Source organism: Ambystoma mexicanum, chromosome 12 (assembly GCF_040938575.1).
Source record: "Ambystoma mexicanum isolate Mex_15411 chromosome 12, UKY_AmexF1_1, whole genome shotgun sequence".
NCBI lineage: Eukaryota > Metazoa > Chordata > Amphibia > Caudata > Ambystomatidae > Ambystoma > Ambystoma mexicanum.
The window spans coordinates 666465255-666490031 of NC_090936.1; the positions used below are offsets into that span (position 1 = coordinate 666465255).

Sequence of the window (24777 nt, forward strand, 5' to 3'; positions counted from 1 at the left end):
TGCGCATAATTGCTCATCACACTCTTCAGTGCCCTCTCACTAAAGATACAGGGTGTCTAGCTACCCAAGGTACAGCTAGTGTATAGGACTGTCTGTGCACAGTTGACTGGTGCACTAGATGTGCAATGTACTGAGTGTCGGTGAGAACATATTTGTCAGTACCTGTTTGGTAGTTTCTCTAGAGGTCCCTGCCAGCTGTATCTTAAGGTATTTGCAGGCTTCCCTGGGGGTAACGCCGTAAGTCCACAGTACCACGTTCTCCAAACGGATCTTGGACATATTATTCCTCTGCCTAAACCTCTGCTATATCGGAAACTGTTAGAACGCCCAGATCATATGCTGGCTCAGGTGTGAGATATCTAGCACACAGTGTTTGGGCTTGGACCCTGGGCCACTTTCGCCATAACGGCCTTGATCTAGCCTTCAAGCTACGGCCCTGGTTGTCCATGTACGTCTTAGTGACCTGCACAATAATTGAGACTTTATTTTCTCATGAAGACTGGGGAGTTTTAGCCCCGAAGGGGAGCCATGTATGACGAGGGGTGGATCTTGATATTACACACTTTGCTTGCAGAATGTGTATGTTAACCTGTGTGCTAAGGAACACGTTACTTACTTGTAACTGTTGCTCTCCAGCATGGGTCTAGCATGGATTCACATGCTCATGAATATTCCCCGTCGTCAGGCTGGGAATTCTCGGTAAAGAAAAAATCAGTTTCAGTTTCGTTTCTGAACTGTCTTTCTCCTAATAACCAATCACTGGTCTCTGGGTCATACTGCCCCCAGCCAATGACTGCCCTCAACCTAAGCCCCTTCTCTGGCAACCATCTTTGGATTTGGTAGCACGTAAAGTGGCAGTAGGACCAAGTGAAGAGCCGCAGAGGGGTAGGAGGGAGGGTTCACATGTGAATCCATGCCAGAGCCATGCTGGAGAACAACAGCTACAGGTAAGTAATTTGTTCCCGCTCCAGCATGGGGTCTGGCATGGATTCACATGCTCATGAATACAAGAATACATAGCAGTGCACACATGCACAACCACGGGAGGTGGCAAGGCTCAACATTAAGCATTTCATCAACTCAACATTAAGCATCTCTTACCTCCTCACCAGGCCCACCTTCAGGCGAACAGGTTACGCAGCACTGCCTGGCCGACTCTGGACTCCTCCTTAGAATCCCAGTCGACACAGTAGAATCTCGTGAAGGTGTGCGTCGACCTCCACGTAGCAGCCCTGTAGATGTCCAGCAGGGGCAAACCAGATAGGAACGCCGTGGTAGCAGTGATTGCTCTGGTTGAATGGGCTCTCGGACGGCTGGGCAACGGTCGGTTTGCCAACTGGTGACAGTGCAGGATGCAGCCGGAGAGCCATCTGGAAATGGAAGCCTTCGAGAGGGCCTTCCCTTGGTTCACAGGTCCAAAGTTCACAAACAGCTGTGATGTCTTCCGAAAACTCTTCGTGTGGTCCACGTAGAACTTCAGCGCTCTAGCTACATCCAGCGAGTGCAAAGTCCTCTCGGCCGGCGACGAAGGAGACAGGAAGAAAACAGTTAACACCAAGGGCTCGTTGAGATGGAAGTCTGAAGGCACCTTGGGCATGAAGGAGGGGTGCGTCCTCAGCACCACCCTTGTCTCATGGAAAGTCAGGTATGGGGGCTTGCAGGAGAGGGCCTGGATCTCTCCCACCCGTCGTGCGGAGGTGATGACCACAAGAAACGCTGTTTTCCACGACAGGAACTTCAACGGTGCCAAATGCAGAGGCTCGAAAGGCGGGCCCATGAGCCGGGTCAGCACCACATTGAGCTCCCACGCCGAGGCCAGAGCCTTCACCGGCGGGAACGATCGGAACAGACACTTCATGAACTCCTTCACCAGGCGATGGGACCACAGGGATGAGCTTCCTGGAGTTCTAGTGTAGAGGGAGATAGGCGTCAGATTGATCTTGATGGAGGCATGGGCCATCCCCGCCTTGGCCAGCGATAGCAAGTACGGCAGCACTTGAGGGGCCATAATCCGTAGAGGGTTAATCTTCTGTACCCGGCACCAGACAGAAAACCTCTTCCATTTGTGTCCATAGCACTTGAGAGTTGAGGACGCCCTGGCCTTTGCAAGCACCTCCTTGCAGTCCGTCGGGCTATCGTACCCTCCAAACTCTAGTGCTGCAGGAGCCAGGCCTGCAAGTTCAGCGACCCTGGGTCGTAGTGGAGGATGGCGCCTCATTCTTTGGAGAGGAGATCCGCGTCCATTGGCAGTTTGACTGGGGGGGATGCTGACATGTCCAGAAGGTCCGGGAACCAGATCTGTCTCGGTCACGCTGGTGCAACGAGGATCATCCTGCACCGGGACCGTCTGAGTTGGTTGATGAGTCGCAGCAGCAACGGGAACGGAGGGAACGCATAGAGTTAACAGGCCGTCCCAGGGGAATGAGAAGGCATCACCCATGCTCACTGGCTGGCGAAACCTGCTGGTGAACCTCCGGCACTTGGTGTTCATCGGCGTCGCGAATAAGTCGATCTGGGGATTGCCCCATCGTTGGAAAAGCAGATCCACTTGATCCTGTCGCAGCTCCCACTCGTGGCACAAGCACAGCTCCCTGCTGAGTGAGTCGGCGATGGTGTTCTTTATTCCTGCCAGGTGGAAGGGTACCAGAAACATCCGTTGGGCGAAGGCCCAGTGCCACAGATCCTGGGCCTCTTTGGATAGGGCTGGGGATCTGGTGCCTCCCTGCTTCCGGATGTAGAACATCGTGGTGGTGTTGTCAGTGAAGATCCTCACCACCTTGCCCTTGAGGGACGGAAGGAACGACCTGAGGGCTCAGAACACGGCTCGGAGCTCCAGGACGTTGATGTGTAGTGACCTCTCCTCCGGGAGCCAAAGGCTTCTTGCGTGGAGATCTCCGGTGTGCGCTCCCCATCCCTCCAGGGAGGCATCTGTTGTCACCGTCTCCTGATGTGTCGGGTCTGGAAGTCGATACCCGCGCAAGGTGCGCGCAGGTGCCCCACCACCAGATCACTTGGCGGAAGGTCTCATTGAGCGAGAGCCTGTCTTCGAAGCTGCCCGCCGCTTGCATCCAACGGGCGTCGAGGAACTCTTGCAGTGGACGCATCCACAGCCTGCACAGGTGCATGAGGTAGATGCACGAGGACATCATGCCGAGCAGGGACTTGATTGACCTCACCCTGGCCACGTCCATGGTCGACAGCCGTTGCACCTTGCCCAGGATGGCCTTCGTCCTTTCCTCCGATGGTGAGGCCAATCGCGACACTGTGTCGAGCCTGGCTCCTAGGAACAGTGCGACGTGCGACGGGACCAAGTGGGATTTCTTGAAGTTGATGGAAAATCCCAGATCTGTGAGCAGCTGGACGGTCTTCGCTGTGTGCTTGATGGCGAGTTCTCTTGTCCTTGCTCGGATGAGCCAATTGGCCAAGTAGGGGTAAACGTGGATCCCCTGCAGGCGCAGCCGCGCCGCCATTGGTGCTAGGCACTTGGTGAATACCCTGGGTGCCGACTTCAATCCGAAGGGGAGGGCCTTGAACTGGTAGTGCTGCCCTTGAACTACGAATCTGAGAAACTTTCTATGTCCTTTTAGAATGGGGATGTGGAAGTAGGCATCCTCCAGGTCCAGCGACGATAGGAAGTCGCCCTCCTCCAGCTGCCCCAGCATGTGCTGGAGGGTGACCATCCGGAACTTCTGGGACTTGATGTACTTGTTTAAACGACGAAGGTCCAGGATGGGTCGCCAGTCGCCGGTCTTCTTTCTTACGAGGAAGTAACGTGAGTACACTCCAGAGCCCCGGCGCCTCTTTGGGACGAGCTCGATGGCTCCTTTCTTCAGCATCGCCCTTACTTCCAGCAGCAGTTGAGGGACGTGGTTTTCCTTCCTGACCACGGGTGGAATGTGGAGGCACTTCTTTAGGAACTCGAGACATCCAGCACCCATCGGTCGGTGGAGATGGAGTCCCACACGCTGACGAACTTCGCCAGCCGGCCTCCCACCGGGGTGCTCAGGTGGGGGCCCAACACAACGGCCGGTTCAGTCCTCTTTGGTAGCGGCCTTGCTGCCTTGACGACGACAAGATCCTCCTGACTTGCCGCGTCCTCTGTAGGCCTCCTGCGATGAGGAGCAGGCCGCCTGGCGGTACGTCGAGGAGCCGCCGCCGAATCCTTTGGAGGCCTCTGGAGTTCCAAAAGGGCGGCCGTAATTGCTGTAAAACTCCCAAGGGCCGCGCCGTCTCCGTGTCGGCCTTGATGGCCTGCAGTGACTCATCCACTGTCTTGCCAAACAGGTTGTTCCCGTCGGAAGGCATGTCCAAAACTCTGGTTTGCACTCCTTGCGGAAATCGGTTGCCTTGAGCCAACCACGCCAGCGAAGGCAAACACTGTTGCCCATCTGGCGGAAGCCGGTGTCAGCAATGTCTGTGGCCACCGTTATGGTGTGGTCTGACGCCACCTCGCCTTCCTGCAGGATCTCCAGGGCCTCAGCCCTCTTGTTGTCTGGGAGAAAGTCCAGCAGAGGAGCGATCTTGAACCACAGCTACCTGTCGTAGCGGGCCACAATCGCGAGGGGGTTGGCCACTTTAATCTTCGTTGCCACCGATGAGATGACCCGTCGTCCCATGGCGTCCATTTTCTTCCCTTCGCCGTGCGGTGGGGAGGTCGAAGTTGAAGCCGTCACCCCTGCCGCTTTCTTCTTGGCCGCTGCTGAGACAACCGAATCCGGGGTCTGCTGCGCCCTAAGGCACATGCGGGCGGAATCCGGGACCCGGTACTTCTTCTCGTACCGGTTTCCTTGGCAGGGGTCATGGATGGGTTCTTCAGGAGCTCCAGCCCCTCGTCCCAGATGTCGTCAAGTAACGGGACCGAGAGGACCGTCTTCCTCTTGGCCTCATGCCGTTGGTAGAGGAAACATTCCTTCTTCTGTTCTACGGGGCAGAGCTGGAAGAGCTCGGATGCCCGGGCGATCATGGCATGGAAGGAGCCAATTTTGTCAGGCGGAGAGGCCCGAGGAAGTGGTGATGGAAGGCCCATCCCATCGTCACCACCGTCGTCATCCGTCCCCGTCGTGGCTGTCTCTGTTCCCGTGTCATCCCTTGGATCCGGGGAAGGAGATGAAGGCGGTGGGGGATGAGTTCTCCTCCGCTTGCTTGGAGGGCTTCCCGACGGTCCAGGCTCCGCTGGGTCGTCCGTTGGGGGTAAGGGCAACCTTGTCCTTATCTCTGTACACAAGGCCTGGATCGCCATCAAGATTGCTCCTGAGTTGTCCTGTTGCCCAAGTACCGGCTGCGACGGGCGCGACGGTTGGGGAGTGGAATCCTCCACCTCCATGGGAACCTCGTCGGCACCACCATCGCTTTCTTCGTCCGCCTCGTTGGGATCCCTCCCATGGGACCGGACTTCCTCGAACCTCTTGTCCAGGATCTTCACAACTTCAGCCAGCTCCTCTTCAGAGGCTGCATCCGTGTCCGTGATGGCCACCGCCCCTCCCTCTTTTTCCACCGGGGTTTTCACGGGGGTCTTATCGATGGGCTGAAAAGAGGATTCCCTCCGCAGTGGCAGGGAAACTCTGGGCCCGAGGTCGCCTGCACTGGGGTAGCCTCCACAGGCTTTGCCAGGGACGCCACGACTCCCTTGATAGAGGCCTTAGCCGGGTAAATCAAGGCCTTCACGACATTGGATGCGCTTGAGGCCTTCACCTTGGGGGGGAGGGTTGCCGCCTTGCTCCCCCTCAGCTGTCTCCGTCGGGATCGACCGGGACTTCTCCCGAAGCTTACCCGGGTTCATCCGACTTCCTTTTCCCCGAGCCAGAGCATTGGCTCGTGGTTGATGGCGTCGGTGAAAGTGCGCCCTGCCTGGCAGCCGAAGAGCCCTACCGTTCGGCGCTCCAAGCGCCCGCGGACTCACAGTGCTTTGCCTTTTGTTGGGCCCTGGTCACCGGAGCGCCCTCAAAGGTCTTAGAAGACCGCTCGGACCTCTTCTTCTTCTCACCTGCTGCTGGGCTCTTCCCTTCCAGCAAGTTGGTGAGGCGGATATGCCGATCCTTTATGGTCCGCTCCGACATGTTCTTGCAAAACGCACAGTCCTTCTCCACGTGCGTTTTGTCTTCGTGAAGGCAGTAGAAGCATCTAGAATGCTCGTCCTCCTTGAAGACATTCTGCAATCCGCCTCCAGGGCAGCTCCTGAACAGTTTGGATCCGGGCGTCGTGCTCCCCTTGCCCTGGGCCATGTCGACGCGGGGTAGGCCTCAAAGATCTTCTGGAATCCTCCAAGAATCGGAACTCGACGCAAACCTAGCCCTTGAGGGGTGTAGAAAATTCCGAAATGGGTCCCCATTGATCGGAAGTAGAAACGGTGCAGCTTGAGGCTCGATTGACCGAAAAAATGAGATTAAACTCCTTGAAAAATCGCAAAACGCAGTAAAAGCTTGAGAGCTATAGCACGAGGACTTCCAACACTTGAACGTGCAGTAAAAATCTGAAGATGGCTGCCAGAGGAGGGGCTTAGGTAGATGGCAGTCATTGGCTGGGGGCAGTATGACCCAGAGACCAGTGATTGGTTATTAGGAGAAAGACAGTTCGGAAACCAAACTGAAACTGATTTTCTCTTTATCGAGGATTCCCAGCCTGACGACGGGGAATATTCATGAGCATGTGAATCCATGCCAGACCCCATGCTGGAGAACCATGCTTCAGCCCCGCCGCTGCACTGTTTGCTCTGGTGAGTGCTGGGGACTGAGTTACTTTGTTCTTGGGAGTGTCTGCCATGTGGATATTCATTAGTGCACTGTTTGTACCTTCCTATCTTGGACTGTCCCCCTGAGCTTGAAGACTAGCATGAGGAATGCCACCAGTTTGACTTCATCACTGTTGACCTGAATGTGTTGTCCTTGGTGTGTACAGTCAGATTAGAGCTGTCATTGGAACCCTAACACAGCACAGTCCAACAGTCCAGAATAATTACACCACCTGTATACATCAGGGTTGCACATTTCACTTCTGTGGTGTGGAGAAAAGATGCCGTTCCTACCAATCTAGCACGTCAGTCATATATGCATTGAATAGGAGTGATGCCACCTCCCTGTCTCTATTTACTCTATACAGGAAATGTCTCTGCGAGTTTGCCCCACTGATGCCACCCTACATCATGAAATAGGATTATTAGCCTCTGCAGGGATGCATTCGTTCTTATAAACTGGATCTTCCAGTGATACCAATTAGGGGCAGCCAAAAGAACCAATTTCTTCTGCTTCATTGCCGATTGCTGCTCCTTTAAACTGCCTTGCTAGCTCTAGGCCCATCTTCAAGATCAAAGTTCAAATACAATGAATTCAGGGAGGCCACCTTGAGTTAGTGGGCTTGTGAATTAATGTTTCCCCCAACTATGATTTGGGGCAAACAATTGCATGTGGAGATTTTCACAACAACAACAGGTTATTTTCTTCCATCCTCACTGTATACATTTGGGTTATATCAGCTGGAGTGGGCCATTGTTCTCTGGTGGCATGACAGTCTCTAAATGATGCTTGTGTAATCGGTAATAGGTTGGCTTTTGACCAAACTCCTGCAGTGCTTATAGGAGGAACAGTTCAAACTATTTCAATATGAAGTGCAGGATGGGTATTGATCCACAGATCTTTTGGACAGTGACTGGCTTATTTGTGATGAAGGTACTACACATCTTCCTTACAGCTCTGTGTTATAAAGGTTCCCTTTGAGATGTTAGGGAAAATAGTATCCTGACCTACCAGTCCAGGTCAGTGGGAGTGGGTCTGCTCAGACCTCATCTGGGCACGCAGCCTTTTCAGGATCTCATGAATTTTGCTACAGGGGTAGGATGTTATACAGCTTAGTAAGTGCAAGGTCATGCAATGCTGGAGTGGGCCTTCTCCTGTAAGAAGTCTGCATCTGCATGTGTTACAGATGGCCTCAAGAACACTGAACCCACCAAGATGATTCAAGGGTTAAAATTGTGAACTTAAATAGGTTCCTACTAAAGGCTGTCCCTCTCAATCTCTCTTTCTCTCCATTTTAGCCTAGACTTCCCTAAGCCCCTAGGTGGTCACCAGAGATCAGTAGCTGCTACTGTCTAAAATCTGGCTAGCGAGTGGTGAAGGCCTAAAGCCAACCAGCATATCTGTATTACTCCCTCTGTGGTCATCTAGGTGGATCCTAACGTTGAGTCCCACAAGAATAAGGATCACATGAATTGGTGCCTTTCAATCGCCCTGGTCTCACTCAAATCATCCTCTCACACTCCTCTACTACTTGCCTTGTCGCGCTCTGAAACACTTGTGTACGAGCGCGATAGAAATAAAATGTCAATCAATCAATCAATCAATCAATCCTCTATGGCAGTACTGGCTTTGGCAAATGCCCTTATAATCAGGGCCGGCCTTAAGGGCAGCAGTGCCCTGGGCGAAATAGCGCCCCCCCTCGCTCACTGCGTGCCCCTGGTTAACAGGGGGCGGGCCGGAAGGGGGCGGGCCAGGATGGGCAACTTTTTTCTTTTTTTTTTTAACCTCCTCCCCTGGGCGAGGAGGTTAAATAGGGCGCGTTAGCACCCCATTGTCATTGAATGAGCCCGCCGCTGCGGGTGCATTCAATGACACTGAGGCGTCTGCCACCATGCCAGCTCGGGGGAGCCCTTGAAAGACTCCCCCCCAGCTGGCGTGGTGGGTGTCTAATGGCACCTTTTCTTATGAAAAGTGCCCGTGGTGGAGGGGCGCATTTAAATGCACCCCCCGCCGCGGGCACATTTTACAGTAAAATGCCACCTCCCGGCGCCTTCTCCCACAACACCAGCTTGGGGAGCCCTTCAAAGACTCCCCCGAGCTGGCGTGGTGGGGGCTAATGGCGCCCTGGGGGGCGTGGCACCCTGGGCGGTCGCCCGGCTCGGCGCCCCCCCTAAGGCCGGCTCTGCTTATAGTCCTCCTGCCCAAGGTCGAGAGGGGACCCCACCCCCCTTTTAACAGGTCAGGTTTCGGACCCTGTCACAATGGATACGTCTTACTGTTATGCCCTCCTTTCCTTAACAATAGTTTCTTGTGCCTTTTGACACCAGTTTCTGGGACTTAATCACATTTCCATTAACTACTGCTCTATCATCTAGTCCCAGCTGTGCTTATTGCAGCTTCTTTTCCTGGCCTCCAGATTCTTTTGCAAGTTTCCTTCTTTCTACTTTTGCAGTTTATCTTTGTCAGGGCACTTGGATCCTCACTACATACTCTTTAGGTTTGACATGGACTCCATGATTAGATGTACGAGCACTGACTTGAGGCAAGATCAATGGGTAGCTACGCACTATTGAATAAAGTGAAATATATACTGTGTGTGGTTATGGACATGCAATTATTATCAATCACCAGGTCAGCGTATTCTAGATGAGGACTTGAAGACCGAACCAAAACATGAAATTATGCTAAATATCAGCTGATTTAATTGAATTAGAGGGTAAGCATACAACGCTGATTATATATGAAAATAATGCACATTCTCAGCCGCCAATACACAGACATCCTTACAGAGCTAAATAAATATAGGCTGTTGGGCACTCCTTTGAGGTGAAGACCCCTGAGTGACTGGTGCCTTTCACTGCTAGGTAGCCTGAAACTTAAATGGTGATGGACATGGTCCCTCTTTATTATCTGTGGCACCATCCGCGACACAAGTACCAAGATACATATTGTGGGTCAGGATGACATAGTCAGCTGTGGCCTGGGATTCCTGATTAAAAAATGTTGCTAGCTGTGATGCCTCCATTGAGTTGGACATTGGTAAATGGTAAAAGGCTTATCAGAACAGCACTTAATATGTATATATGTCCTTGTAGGCTGACTGAACGGCAGGTCCTTGGGCCCACAGTCCACTCCTCGACTGGCACCCAGTACCCAATGTATAGAAAGGGACATACATGCAGTGCAGGGGTGTATGGGTGCAAGGATCAGACTGCACTTCTCTTTCTGCCCTCCATCACTTTAGTGAGTCGGTAACCTTAAATGTACTTCTTTTCATAGCAAAACATTCTCCTAAAACACCATTGGGCCTCATTCCGAGTATGGCGCTAAGGGATAGCGGCCACCGGTAACGAGACCGGTGGCGGTGATCCCTTACCGCCATACTCCGAGTTCCCTTTGCGCCCTCGCCCTTAACGCCTGCTTTGAGCAGGTGTTAAAGTCGAGGGCGCAAAGGGGCCTCCAAGCCAATAACGTTGACCATAATGAACGGTCACCGTTATTTGCATCTTCCCCATTCCCATTGAGCCCTATGGGGAATTACCGCCCCGCCAACCTTGGAATGGGGCGGTAATTCCGACATCCACCAAGGCGCTGCCGGTCCGGGTACGGCGTCAACCAAGGCGTTAATAGCGCCATTGGTTAGCGCCGTACTCGGAATGAGGCCCCATGTCTCATTGTGTAGCTATTTTAGAAGGTGAACATCACTTTTACCCAATGGCAAGTACGTTTTTGCCGCATTGTTTTGCTGTTCTTTTTCTACCACAAACAGGTAGATCGTAAGTTGGGGTAAGATGTGTAGTGGGACGTTGAGTCGAGCGGGGGGTGTAGGTGTCCCCCCCACTGTGTGTGGTAAATAAAAGCAGCACAATCCGCTGAAAGAAATTCTGCAAAGTTGCCAATCAGCAAACAAAATGCCGTAAAACAATCACAGAACCGTTTCACAACATTAATATTTTTTTTTATGTTAGAAAGTGAAGTACCACATCTGTAAAAACTTTGCGTTTCCACATGCGTGACAAAATCATTATATTTCCTCTGGGCACATCCAAAAAACAAATAACGCGTTTTATTTGATAGCTTTCCTATTGAATGGCCGATTACCTGGGCCTGCCTCCTTTCTCTCCCGTTGTCCTTCGGCGTGCTTTTCAAAATGATCCTTCCATTTATGTATTTATATGCAATGCCCTGCTGGCGGAAGTAGTCATCGCACTTTGGCAACTCTGGCGCCGCTGTTGGCGCTGCAGTTGGCAGCGCTGTTGGCGCTGCAGTTGGAGCTGCAGTAGTTTTAACCTGAGATGAAAGTAAATGGGTTCATTGACAGGATTATGATATCAACCTACTGAAATGTCCCTTCCAACCTCCGTGTATTCACTTAGGAGCCAACTTTCAAAACAGCACTTGAAGAAAAGTAGGACAAAACATTGACCTACATATTCATTTTCTGGAGACCACTAATGCATGTTAGAAAACACCCCCATTGCTTTACTACAGATAGATATGCCCTCCCCGGCCTACGGTTTGATTATAAGTAGAGCAAACACAACAGTTTCTGAATGGCAGGTCTGTATCCACTGCTCAGGTAAGTACTTCAGAACTACTTAGGCACTGTTCACCTAAATCGAATGTCTTCAGAATGCCCTTTCCTTCTGCTTATAGTCTCCCTGTGCATCCACAAGCCTTCACACAATGCACCACGTGACATCTCGTGCACTGCTTGTTCTGACCTCAAATGCTTGTATTTCCTCAGTCTGCACACCCAAGGCCCCCCCCCCTCCTCTGATGCTGCACTCATATCTAGGGTATATAGTAACCTCATGGATCTATATAACATCAGCCCTCTCAGCTTGGGGCAGATCTTTCTTGAACCAAGTTTCTCAAAGTTTGCCCAATCCTTTTGTGATTACACATCAATGAAGGAATTTAACAACTATCTGCTATGTCATTTCAATTTCCCTATGTTCTATTCCCTCCCCCGTACACAACTCTGCCCCAAAATAAAAGTTACTTCCCGATTTCCTTAAAGTTGCCCTTTCATCTGAGTATAAGCTTGAAGCCACTCAGTATGCAGAGCACGTGGATGTGTCTGCACCTGTGTAAACCCCTCCCCTTCCTGACAGCAGCACTGAGACTGGCAATGCTTTACACCATTGCCTTCTGAAATGCAAAGCCATCGTGTAGTGCCTTGGTCCTAAAGGCGCCACTCGTGCATGTCCTGCAAAACTCAAGGACCCCATCTTTTTAGCATGCCAATGCACTTAGGCTGGTAGTCCTTTAAGACTAGAGACTACGCTTTGGCTGTCCAGAAATACAGCAAGCACCACGTGATCTTGCCTAGATGATGCTTCTTTTCGTTTATCTCTTATAACTGCTGTGTTCTTTCTAGACTGCAAGGGTCCCTTCCTCTATAACTGCATTAGAAGGGTACCTATACCATGTGTCTGCAACCATTGGCTCTCCCATGATCCCTCGGAATTGCTAGCTAGTGTTGCTGGGAGTGTAGTCCAAACCATTTGGAGAGTCAAAGGCTGCAGACCCGTGATCTAGGCTATCATGATAGAGAGCCCTTAAAAGTATGAATTAGCCTAAAAAAAGGTCACATTTTAAAGATTTAGTGTCATTATTTGTTGCTCTATTAAGCACAACAAGCTGTAGTTTTCATCTAACTTACATGATAATATACCCATTTTTGAAGACTAAACGTGCACAATCATGAAAGCACACAACTGGGAAATTCTTTGTATACTTACAATGGATTCTGATGCATAAAGTGGCTGTGCCAGCTCAGCTTCATAGATATAGTAATCCAGGGGTACAATGTAGTATCCGGGAGCTGGTCTCTTGCATTGACGACCCACAATATGTGGCAGGCATTCACATTGGCCATCATTCGACGAACACCTGCAATGAAATATCAAGTCAGTACCACAGCAGGACTCGCATCATTCACCAATTGATGACATACATAATGTTCATTATAATGGATTTGGACAGCACCAAAACAGACATTCAACGTAGACTGGCAGGGCATTTCACCATGCCCTTGTTGACAAACGATGACCCTATTTCCCTATTCCTTTATTGCTAGAAGAGCTATTTGCCTTGCTTCCCCCTGCCGTCTCCTCCTTGGCTACCTTGCCCTCTTCTCCTTCCTCTTCTGCCCCTCCTCTGGTTTCTTCTACAATTCTGCAGGGCATACCTCTGATTTGTACCCCTACTTGGAAGTATTTCAAGAACGGCAACCTTCTCCATATAGCCACTCTCAACTCTCGCTCAGCTGTCAATCACTCCTCTGACATCTGCTGCCTCCTGGAAGAACTTGACCTCGATGTCCTCGGTCTCACCGAGACATGGTTCACATCCAGCTCTGTCACAAGCTTTGACACTCTCCTCCGTGACGGCAACAAGATCCTCTCTGCGCCCAGGTCTAACTGCTCCAGAGGGGGTGTAGCCCTGATCTTCCCTGAGTGGATTCCTGCCTCTGTCATTCCTACGCAGGCCTACTCTTCTTTTGCATGCCTCGTCTGCAGGCTCTCAATCTCTCCAAGCCATTCCCTTACTGTGGCTACCATTTATCAGCCACCTGGTCAGATCTCCTCCTTCCTCTCTGAGTGGCGCACCTCTCCTCTTCCCTCCTGATCTCGACCACTCAACTCCTCCTTCTCGGAGACCTTAACATCCACCTTGCTGCTTCCTGTCCTTCCTCTGGACTCTTTCGCGACCTCTGTGACTCTCTTGCACTCTCTATACTCCTCTCTTCGCCGACTCACTCTGCAGGGCACACTGAATGTTCTGATCTCTACAGAAACCTCCCTCTTTCTATCCCTCTCACCACTCCTCTCTCCTGGAGTGATCACTTTCTCCTTTCCTCCCAGCTAACTCTCTCACCCCTCAGGCCAAGCCAACTCCAGCACTGCCACCCACCTTCTTGGTTATCCGACCCATGAAGCGCATGTCAGTTGAGGCTTTGCTGCCACTTTCTCAGCCCCTCCTCCACCTTTGGCTGACTCACACCCTGACACAGCCCTCTCCATGCTCCACTCTTGATGTTCTTGTCCCTGTCATGAGTATCCTCTTGAAGCCCAAAGCCAAGTGCAAATCGGCCAAACTCTTTAAAATCTGCAAGGAGCTGGCTAATCCTGCTGCAGTCTCTACCTCTCCTGTCCCCTCGCAAGCCCTCTGCACGGCCCTCACTTCTCATTTAATCTCTAAAACCCAGCGCATCCTGTCCTCTCTCTCTTCCTCTCACCCTGCCCCCTCTACTCCCTGCTCTTTCTCTGGCCCTTGAAGGTTTCTAGGCAAGTCTGATCTATGAAAGTCTCTTCAAAACAGGTTCACCCCTGTTCCTCCAAAACCATCAAGGACCACATTGACACCTTGACCCCTGCTCTGGCTGAATTCCAAACCACTCCTTTGCCACTGGGGTCTTCCCTTCTGCCCTGGAGCACTCCCTTGTGCACCCTCTTCTTAAGAGACCCTCTGCTGACCCGTCCTGCTCGGCTAACTATCGGCCAATCTCCATCACTCCTTTCCTCAGCAAACTCCTGGAAATGCTGGCCATCTCCCAGCTTAATCTTCACACTGAATCTGTTGGTCGTCTCCATGACCATCAGTCTGCCTTCAGAGCTGCCAGAAGCACAGAAACTGCTCTCCTGAACATCCGTGAAGACCTGCTCTCCAACCTTGATTCTAACCCCACCCCCTGTGTCCTCATCTTACTTGATCTCTCTTCTGCCTTCGACACAGTCAACCATGCCATCCTTCTTAACTGTCTTCCTGATAACCTGGGTATCACCGATCAAGCCCTGGCTTAGCTGACCTCTTTCCACTCCGATTGACCCTCTCAGGTCCAACTTGGGTCCTTCCTCTCATCTATCTCTATCTCTACCCATGGTATTCCCCAGGGGTCTAACCTCTATCCCTGGCTTTTCAACCAATACCTGGCACATCTTGGCCACTGCATTGCTGCTCTCTGCCCCAACTTTCAGTGCTATGTGGATGACACTCAACACATTTTTAGGCTCCCTTCCGCCGCTTCTTCTCCATCTCTCATCGCTGTCTGTCTGCTATTCAGGAGTGGTGTGCCAACAATGATCTCTGCCTCAATGCCAGTAAGACTGAGATTCTCCTCATTGGTACACCTGCTCCCTCCTATCCTGTCGCTCTATGGCTGGTCTCTCTTAGCCCTCTTCCTGCTCTCACCTCTGAGGCTAAACTCTGGGTCATCTTCGACTCCACACTTTCCTTCTCTCCTCACATTTCTGATGTCTCTAGGAAGTCTCACTACCAGCTGCACCTCCTCAGAGCTATTCTTCCTTTCCCCTCCTTCCCCCGGAAGCTCACTGTCTCCCGAGCTCTGGTTCTCTCTAGGCTGAACAACTACAACAGCCTCTTTCTAAATCTGCCTGCCTCTACTCTCCGCCCTCTGCAGCTCATCCAGAACAGATCTGCAAGACTTGTCCTTGGCCTCAAGCCAGTGATTGTATCTCTCCAGGACTGAAATCTATGCACTGGCTCCCAGTGGCTGCGAGGACTAAGTTCAAAACCCTCTGCTTTGTCCACATGCCTTCTGGGGACTGGGGCCTCAATACCTTCAACTCTCTCTTCCTAAATATCTTCCTTCTCGAGCTCTTCGCACATCCGCCTCCAACTCCTTCTGGGTTAGCTGCTTCTCCAAGCAACGAGTTGGTGGTAGATCTCTTTCCTATTCTGGGGCCTCCTTCTGTAACAGTCTCCCTGCCTCTCTGAAACTGGAGGAGAACCATCTCTGGTTCCGAAAGCACATCAAGACCTTCCTCTTTGCTTCTGCTTTCTCTCCTCTGCTCCCTTGCTGACCTCCTGGCTGAAACTGCACTGGTTTTCCTGGCTACCCTCTGATCTAGGGCTCAGGTCCCTCCATGCCAATTGCACACCTGCCTTGCCCCCTTGGCAACCCTGCACTCAGGGACTGTTTCTGAATCCCTACAGCCCCCTACCAGCACTTGATACCTGATGTCTGCCCTTACACTAGCACTTGCCCCAGCTGGCTGCACTCTGTATTTATTTTCTTATTTATTTTATTTATTTTTTAAAGTTATCTTATGTACTGCACTGCCCCTCCCCCTTTCCTCATGCACTTCTCCCCTTCCCACGTCCCCTGTACTTGCACGATCTCAATGTCACCTGGCCTAGTAAGATCACTGTCTCTGTCTTCTCTCTGTTCCCCCTCCCTTGCCTCGTCGCGCCTTGAAACACTTGCATTATAAATGCCATATCATATGATATCATGTCATAGGCCTGCAATTACATGCACTTACCACTTATTTAAGAAGGTTTACTTGAAGACTAATATATATCGATTGTAGTCACTATTGTGGCCGTATTTGGCCGATAATTAAGATTGTAACAATGATGGAGGGTCCAATGGAGCACAGTCTATACATAATACGGCGCTAAAACCGGTTCCTAGGGCTGGAACAGGTGGTAATGGCCTGGTTCGCGAGGGACTTTAATTAGCTCTCTGGGGCGTTACCAGCCCTTGGAATGGGTGCTTAACGACATTAGCACACATCCCATGGGCTGGGATGGGGCTATTAGAAAGTATTTTCATTCCGTGAACGGGTCACTTTGCGGCATACCGGTCACAGAATGAAAGCACTGTTCAAAGATGGCCACCATGGAAAGGGAAGGCGGGGCTCCGCACAGAGCCCCTCTTCGGTTTCCCTGGAGGCCTCATGCTTGAGGAAAGGAAGAAGGAAGCTGCACCATCTGCGAGTGTCGCTGCTGCAGCAAATAAGGAAAGTGGGGAGGGAGGATGCTTTAAAAATGGGGCCGGGGTGGGGGGAAGATGGCAGGTGCCCACCAGGTGGCTTGGAACGAGGGTTAACATCCGGAGATGCAGCCCACGTTGCAAGCCTCCTGATTGGCTGGCTCCTCCACCACGGAAAACAAGAATAATATGATGGGTAAGGGGGCCCTCTTTTTTGTTGAAGGGGGCCTGACTCTAGAGGGTAAAGCATAAGTGAGAGACATGGAGTCAAAGGCTATCCCTGTTCAGAGACGCAAGGAAGCTAGGTTAGGGATGCAGCATGTACTAGATGTACGAAATACTAGCCCGGAGGCAGGTCACAAAGAGAGAGGATTATGAATTCGTGGAGAAAAATACTTTAAGTGAGATTTAGACATACATCTAAAAAGTTGCAGGCCTATAGTTCAAACAGATAAGTTTGGCATCCAGTAAAAATGTGTCCTTAAGAACTAATTCAATGATTGGGTGCTGAAAAATAGGTTGGATATCTGCTATGCAAGAAACATGGCAGCTAAATACATCTTAGCCAAGACAAGTCTAGGGATGGAACCCTATCTTGACTATCGAGCAGATAGACAAATGCACTGACTGGGGCTCAAAAATGTATCCCAGCCAGAGTACATATATACGAGATAGTTGGTGGACAACTGGGCCAGCGGCTCAGTCATTAAGGGCACAGAGAAACAGGGTGGCAGGTCAGTCTTCAAGGCAATGGATGGCAGGGATGAAATTGAATGAAGAAGTGCACTGCAGTTTTTATAGTGTTTGCAATTTGTCTGCCTTCGTCGCTATACAATCAATTTGCAGCCCAGACACTTAGACCAGTAGAGACATAAACAAATTGTGTTAGTTGTAAAAGTGCAGTGTGTATGTATATGATATGATATGGCATTTATAATGCACCTGTACACAAGTGTTTCTAGGCACTATAAGACAAAGGAGGGAAGACATAGGGAGGACAAGACAAACGATCGTACTAGGCCTTGTGTCATTCGGATCGTGCAAGTGCAACACCGAGAAGTGCAGGGGGAAGGAGAGGAGGAAGTGCAAGGGAGAGGAAGGGGGAGGTGTGATCCGGGCAGCATGGCTTTGAGTGAGTGCAGCCAGTGTAAAGTGGTTCTGGGTAAGTGCAAGGAGGCCGGGGGGCTGTAGGGGTTACAGTTACAGCCACTAAGTGTGAGGTAGGCCAGGAGGCAGTGCAAAGGAAGGCTGGTCATGGAGGAGCCTGGAACCAAGCAACCAGTCAGTGCAGCAGACAGGTAAGTTAGCAAGGGAGTTAGAGAGAGAAGGCAGAGGAGAAAAGGAGGGTTTTCAGTTCCTTCTGGAACTTCAGGTGGTCCGGGTCAAGACTGATAGGGGCAGGCAGGCTGTTGCAGAGGAAGGCACCTGTAGAGGAGCGAGATCTACCCCCACTCTCTGCCTGGACAAGCGCCTGACCCTCAAAGAGTTGGAGGTAGCTGAGCAAAGGGCTCTAGAAGGAAGGTAGTTCAGACCAGAGTTGGATGTATTGTGGGCCATGGCCCCAGAAAACCTTGTGGACAATTCAGAGGTTCTTGAACGTGATCCTTTAAGCCACAGGGAGCCAGTGGAGAGATTTCAGTGCTGGAGAGAGGCAGTGCCTGGGCTTGAGGCCAAGGTTAAGTTCTGCAGTCCTGTTCTGAATTAGTTGCAGGGGGCGAAGAGTAGGGGTAGGCAGATTGAGAAAGAGGCTGTTGTAGTAGTCCAGCCTGGAGAGAAACAGGGCTCTGGAGACAGTGACCTTCTGGAGGAAAGTGAGTAATGTTAGAATGCTTCTGAGGATGTGCAGCTGGAAGTGGGCCTTTTTTGGCAAGGTCCATGATGTGAGGAGCGAAGGAGAGAGTGTCGTTGAAGTGGACACCAAGGTTGTTTGCCTCACAGGAAGGCAAGGGTTGTGGGGTCAAGGAGGGCAGCCAGAATGAGAGAGGGATGTGGGAGTAGGTGTCCCATTGAAAAGGATCTCCTTCTAATTGGTATTAAGGCAAAGATCATTGGAGGTGCACCAATCCTGAATCGCGGATAGACTGTCAGCGAGGGAGGAGAGGAGGCAGAGGGAAGTCTGAAAGAGAGCCGAGTGTCATCTGTTTAACACTGAAAGTTAGAAGAGAAGGTGGAGGTCAGGTTGGCCAAAGGGGCCAGTTAGACATTGAAGAGCCAGGGTGAGAGGATAGAGCCCGGGGAACACCACATGTGGAGAGAGACATGGTGGAGAGAAAGGACCCAAGTTGGACCTGGAAGGGATGGTCCAGGAGGAAGGAGGTCAGCCACACCAGGACCTGATCCGTGATGCCCAGATTCACATGGCATGATTAGCTGGAGTCTAGGTTAGAGAGCCGATCTTCTCGGGTGTTGAGGACAGCAGTTTCCGTGCCGCTAGCTGCTTTGAAGCCAGACTGATGGTCATAGAGGCAGCCAACAGATTCAGTGTGAAGGGTAATCTGGGAGATGGCAAGCTTTTCCAGGAGTTTGCCCAGGAAAGGAGTGATAGAAATCGGGCGTTAGTTTGCCAGACATGTAGGATCGGCAGAAGGCATTTTTAGGAGGGGGTGTACAAGGTAGTGCTTGAGGAGAGAATGGAAAGATCCAATGGCGAAAGAGTGATTGCAGAAATAAGCCAAGGCTGGAGCGAGGGTGGCAATGTGGTCATTGATGGTTCTGAAGGAGCAGGGGAGCACCTGTTTGGACGACAGTTTCATATGTAGGACTAGTCTAGAGACATTGTCAGGTGTTGTCAGATAGAAGGAGGAAAAAGGAAAGGGAGAGGGAGAGGTGGCCAAAGGGGGCCTGAGAGAAGTATAGGGAGAGGAAGAGGAAAGTGAGGACAAGATGTCCAGAGTCTTAGGGGCGAAATCAGAAGCCAGAGACGTACCGAGGTCCTGCGAGGGAACAGGAGAGGTGGAGACTGCAGTAGACTTGGCCAGCTCTTTGCAGGTTTTAAAGAGTTTGGCTATGTTTTTAGAGGCCACAGAGACGCAGGCTTGCATATGGACCCTCTTCTTGGAGAGGACAGAGTCTGTAGTGCCTTTGGAGCAGGCGGTAGGCCAGTTTGTCAGAGGATGCGCCTGACGCCCTCCACTTCCACTCAGCCACCCTGCACTTGATTTCAGCTCGGCGAGGTGGGAGTCGCACCAAAACTTGCACTTGGAGGTAGGCCTCTGATGGATTCTCATGACAAGGGCAAGGATGTCCAGAGTGTTGGAGAAGCAGGCTAGAGAGGCCTTTGTCAGAGAGTATGGCAGCCACAGGAGTAGGAGGAGCAGAGAAATTAGAGGCAAATGCGTCCAGTGACTCTCGCTTCATGGGCCCAATGACCGAAAAGGAAGTTGGCAGTTCTGGGGTAGGCTTTGCTTGAGGAGCAAGACGTTTCAGGTGAGAGGAGAGCAGACAGTGGTCAGTCCAAGAGAGAGGAGTGATGAGAGGGTAAGAGAGGGGGATGTCTGAGGAGAGGAGAACATCCAAGGTGTATACCGCAGAGTCTGTCAGTTCAGATGGTAGCATGGAAAGGGAGAGAGAGTCGCATAGGTTGTGCAAGAGCGCACAGGCGGGATTAGAAGCATCAAGGTGGATGTTGAGGTCTCCATGAGAGATAGAGAGCCAGCAGACTACGCATTCAAAGGAGGAGTAGGCCTGCGTAGGAATGACAAAGGCACGGATCCACTCCAGAAAGATCAGGGCTACTCAACGTCCGAGTCGGTTTTTTCTGGGCTCGGAGAGGACTTTGTAGCCCTCGAGGGAGGCGAGTGTCAAACCTTGTAACAGATCTGGCTGTGAACTATGCCTCAGTGAGAGGGAGGTCATTCAGGTCAAGATCTTTTAGGAGGTAGCAGATGTCAGAGGAATGTTTGACAGCAGAGCGAGAGTTGAGAGAAGCGACATGGAGCAGGTTGCCCCATTTGAAAGACTTCCAGGCTGGGGTTTAGGGGTGAGGCACACCCAGCGGAGGCATAGAAGGGCCTGAGAGGTGGCAGAGGCAGTAGACATAAGTGGCATAGGGGCCAGAGAGGAGAAGGCGATGGGTGACAGAGAGGCGGTGGAGGAGGAAGGAGGTGGGAGAGAGGCCAGAAGGGTGTTGGAAATAGTGGCAGGAGAAGGGAGGAGATTTAAATACAACTTAAAATAGTGTCTGCATTTTACATATCCGTTATGTTATAGTTAGTGTTTGTATTGTAATTGGCCAATAGGAAATAGCTTTTGAAGTGGCTAATAGAAATGTCTGCATCCTTTTTCCTTGCCTCTTACATTTCTGATTGAACCTAATCCTACATTTGCCTTTCAATATCTAGAGGGTATGAGTCCCCCACCGGGGGATACATTATAAGGCATACAAGAAAATTAATAATAATCTCTGTTCAATGTGGATTGTTTAGAAATGTTTGACAGAAGCCACAGTCTAGTCCCATATAGGAGATAGGGGGCAATCAATAAACAGAAGCGAATGTGCTATTGCCAGGAATTTAACTAATTTAAACACAACGTTCAAAGGGCAGTGGTGGTGTCCTTGCACATGGCACAATCCCAACTAAATGGTATCGAATTCAAAGAGGCTTCGCCTCTGGAAACATCTGCATAATCACACCGCCTCCCTTGTATTGCACACAGCTGTCGAACTTCATATTGAAGACCAGTGTGTCGTTGGATGATCCTGGACAATGCTTTATCCCTCTGCCCTATGAGTGCACAAATGCAAAACAGATCTAAAATGGCTGCCCGACCATCACCACAGCAAAAAGAGCTGCTCTTCCAGTCACTATTCTCAAGCTCAAGACACATAGCACAAGTATACTTACAGGTTATTGTATGCTCCACCAATGTCACAGTCACATGATGTACACGCGTGCAGACTGTTGCCAAGGCCCCAGTATCCAGGCTGCAACAACACAAGAAGAATATCTTTATCTGTGGCACTGAGATGGGATATTTACAATGCAACGCAAATGTAAGTCTGCACTGTAGGACATTGATCTGCACAAGTCAACGATAACACTACTGCAAACTCAGATTAGCATTAGTATTCTCATTATTATTAATGATTTGTAATATCGCCACTCTGCAGGGCGCTGAAGAGGGTAAAATGTGGAACAAGAGAGGAGTAATCAACAGAACAGGGAGAGAGCATCAAACAAGGTCACGTCAGGGAGCAGAGAGAGGTCTAGCCAGGAGCAAATAAGTAGGTCTTTAGGGCCTTTTTGAAGCATGAGGTGGAAGGAAGGCAAACTGTTCCAGAGAGATGCGGCAGCAAAATCAACCATGGAATTGCCGGTGCGCTGTAACTTGAAGCGACTGACGTCTAGCCGATTTTCCTTCTTTTCTTTCATTAATTTCTGTATCCTGGTGCTGGGTTTAAGAGATCAGAGCAATGAGATAACCAATGCCTTGATCATTTATTTATTTAACACATGAATGCAGTGCAAAGCATGCCCCAATGGCAGCACAATACTTTAAAAAGAACTAAGCAGCAGATAAAAAGGTAGCTTAAAGAAAGGCGCATAACAGACATGATCATGATGATGGGAACAAGGCAGTATAAGACATTCACTAGGCCAGAGAAAATGCAGGTCATATGTTGAGTTTAAAAAAAAAGAAACATATTCATAACGTTTGTTTTAATGTGAATACAGGAAAGTGGAATTCTGGCTCATACATTGGAGTAGCCGCACATCATGTACTGTAAATGTTTACTTCAGGCTGTATGTTGTCAAATTTTAACACTACTGCACAGAGTCGGTATAACAACATGCATGGGGTAATATCAAATTATAACACACCAAACTACCAGACAATCCCTATCAGTCCTTGGTGGAGTTTTAGAGCAAGCCAGTGAGACACACATTTTCATATAGAGTGTGCAGAGAGGAGAGTTGCATTGCCAAGGAAGAAAATATCTGGAGCTTTCCTTAGGCTGCTTAGCTTTGGCACAGCCGGTGCTTAAGCCCCACCATTTCTTTACAGGTGGAGTTTTAGCATCACTAAAAGATTGTCCTCATACTCATAATAGATTGACACTTAAGCACCATCAATTGATATTTTATAGTTTTGGCTACTGTGACGACTCCATAGATGTTGTCACTTCTCCTGGGGAAGATTGGATATCTAGGCTACAGCCCTTATAAGAATGTCACACACACCCACACTTTGACCCCTCTTTCTTCTACTAACCTCTTTCTAGACAGCAGACCAATATATTGTTGTAAGGCAGACAACCCGAATGTCTTTGAAAGCACTAAAATGAAGAAGAACTAGAAGAAACCAAGTAATCCAGGTACTGGAACAAGTTGGTCTCACAGAGTTATAAGCATGGATCCCTTGAAGGAGAGGAAGAACCAAGCTGGCAACATTGCATAAATATCAACAACAGACTTACATTTGTTGGGAGGGGCTCCCCGTTATGCCAGAGGGACACTGGAAGTCTGTGGACTTGGAGGGCCCAACACCCACCCCCAGGATGCCCAGTCAACGGCAAGTTCAAACTGCGGTTTATTACAGACAAAGCCAACAGGTATCAGCACAGGAACAAGACAAATCCATGCACATCACACTCTTCCTTGGCTCGCAGGCCGGTTTTACTGTGATATGTCATCAGCATGATGTCACAAGTTGGGTCCTTCTCCAGGAAACCTATCGGGCCAACCAATTGGGTACCACATAATCTACCACCTATAGTGGACAATATAGATGTTATTCTACTGGCCCTTGCATATCAGGTGGCTGGCCTGGTCCATCCCCAAGTCACTAACTATAACAATGCTGCAGTCTGGTGGATTTACCATTGGGTCTTGCCCGTTGCTACCCACCCCTAGGATACTAAACTGTGGTTGGCTAGACTGACGTCCCCATGCCTGGGACCCGCAAGGGTTCTCAGCTCTCTGAGTACCTCTTCAAGGTAATGAGAATGACTATGTGTCTGCATTGTAACTTGTGTGTGCAACCTTAGATTATGAGAGTGCTCTCCTGATCGGCGCAACAATTGTTACATATTGTTGCATACTTGTCGATGTCTGTGTCTGTCGGCCTGGGACCAGTGCTCCTTTCCCACCGCTGCTCGCTGTCCATAGACAGCTTTGGCCGTGTCACGTGTTCAGAGCCCACGAATTTGAGCTGTGCAGCTCTGAATTATGAGGATTTATTAGTCTTTTCTGCAGCTGGTCTCTTTGTTGTCTGGGGATTGGAATATCATCCCTATATCTTGACCTTGGCTGCGGGTCCTATATTACAAGTCTTTCTCTCTGTCCAGCCTGACTTCGCTCTGCTCGTCTCTTGCTGTGAGTCCTGGAACCTGCTGTAATTTTCCCAAACCTTATAATGCAGTTTCTAGAGTGCCCATGCTATTCTACATTTCCGGAGGTTAGTCGCACTTGGTTCTGTCAGGTCCCAAAGGTGCTCCTGCAGTTCCATAGAGTTATTTGCGTGCAAGAATCTGCAAGCTTTGCTCAGGATCTCTTGTCTCTTGCAGTTTTTGCCTTGCTGCGTTTGGCTAATGGCAAAATAATAAAAGCAATGACAGTATACATATGTATCTGTCCTCTAACTATAGAACTGTACGCTTGTGTTCTTGATGTGTTCGAGTGTGTGTTTATGTCCCGAAGTGCAGATGGCAGGTGTGCTTCATGTCTAACGCTGCTATGTCGTGCTGTCTCTAATGATGTCAGCAACATGGCTTCTTGGTGCTTATTCCAGACTGTCAATAGAAGTGTCCCTGTTCATGGCCTGCGTCTTTTCATCCACACAGGGATATGTCTGCATTGTCCCAGGTCTGTATGGCTGGCTGAGTGGATACATCTAGACATACTTTTCAATCATGGGTCAGTTGGGAATCCGTCCAAAATAGCATGGGTGATCACAGTTTCTTCTGGCCTTCTTCCTTGTCATGAATTTAGTAGGAGGGGGAGGAGGCGGTAAGCTTCCCCATCCCTCTTCACATTGTTGTCAAGCCAGCCCCGGAGTAGCTACAGGTATGGAAGCTGTCAGATATGGGAGCAATTGCGCTACGTAGATCAGAGAGCAGAGAAAACTGTCAAGAAGTGGAAGGTGGCTCTCCAGGGTCCGAAATCGATGGGTACTGCAACATACAGGTGAGACAGTAGTATGAACGCTGTGAGAAGGGGGACCATGCGGTACCACCCCAGTACCAATACTGCAGGGAGCCAAACCACACGGAGCAGACAGCTGCCGTAGCAGATGACTGGAGGAGGCAGGCTGAGACCCGCTCTAGTCCCGGGAAGTGCTGCCACCATATGAAAAGGTCCCGCA

At 50.3% G+C, this 24777-nt stretch overlaps 1 protein-coding gene across 3 annotated transcripts in view; it reads right to left on the bottom strand.

The window, feature by feature from the left end:
• LAMB4 (laminin subunit beta 4) overlaps positions 1-24777 on the bottom strand; it is a 933969-nt gene that overhangs the window by 459320 nt on the left and 449872 nt on the right. For all 3 annotated transcript variants that reach the window (XM_069629159.1, XM_069629158.1, XM_069629160.1), the window contains 3 exons: positions 21318-21397; positions 12476-12626; positions 10830-11018 (listed from right to left, as the gene is read on the bottom strand). In XM_069629159.1, the coding sequence (XP_069485260.1) occupies positions 10830-11018; positions 12476-12626; positions 21318-21397 (420 nt within the window). The remainder of the gene's footprint in view (positions 1-10829; positions 11019-12475; positions 12627-21317; positions 21398-24777) is intronic.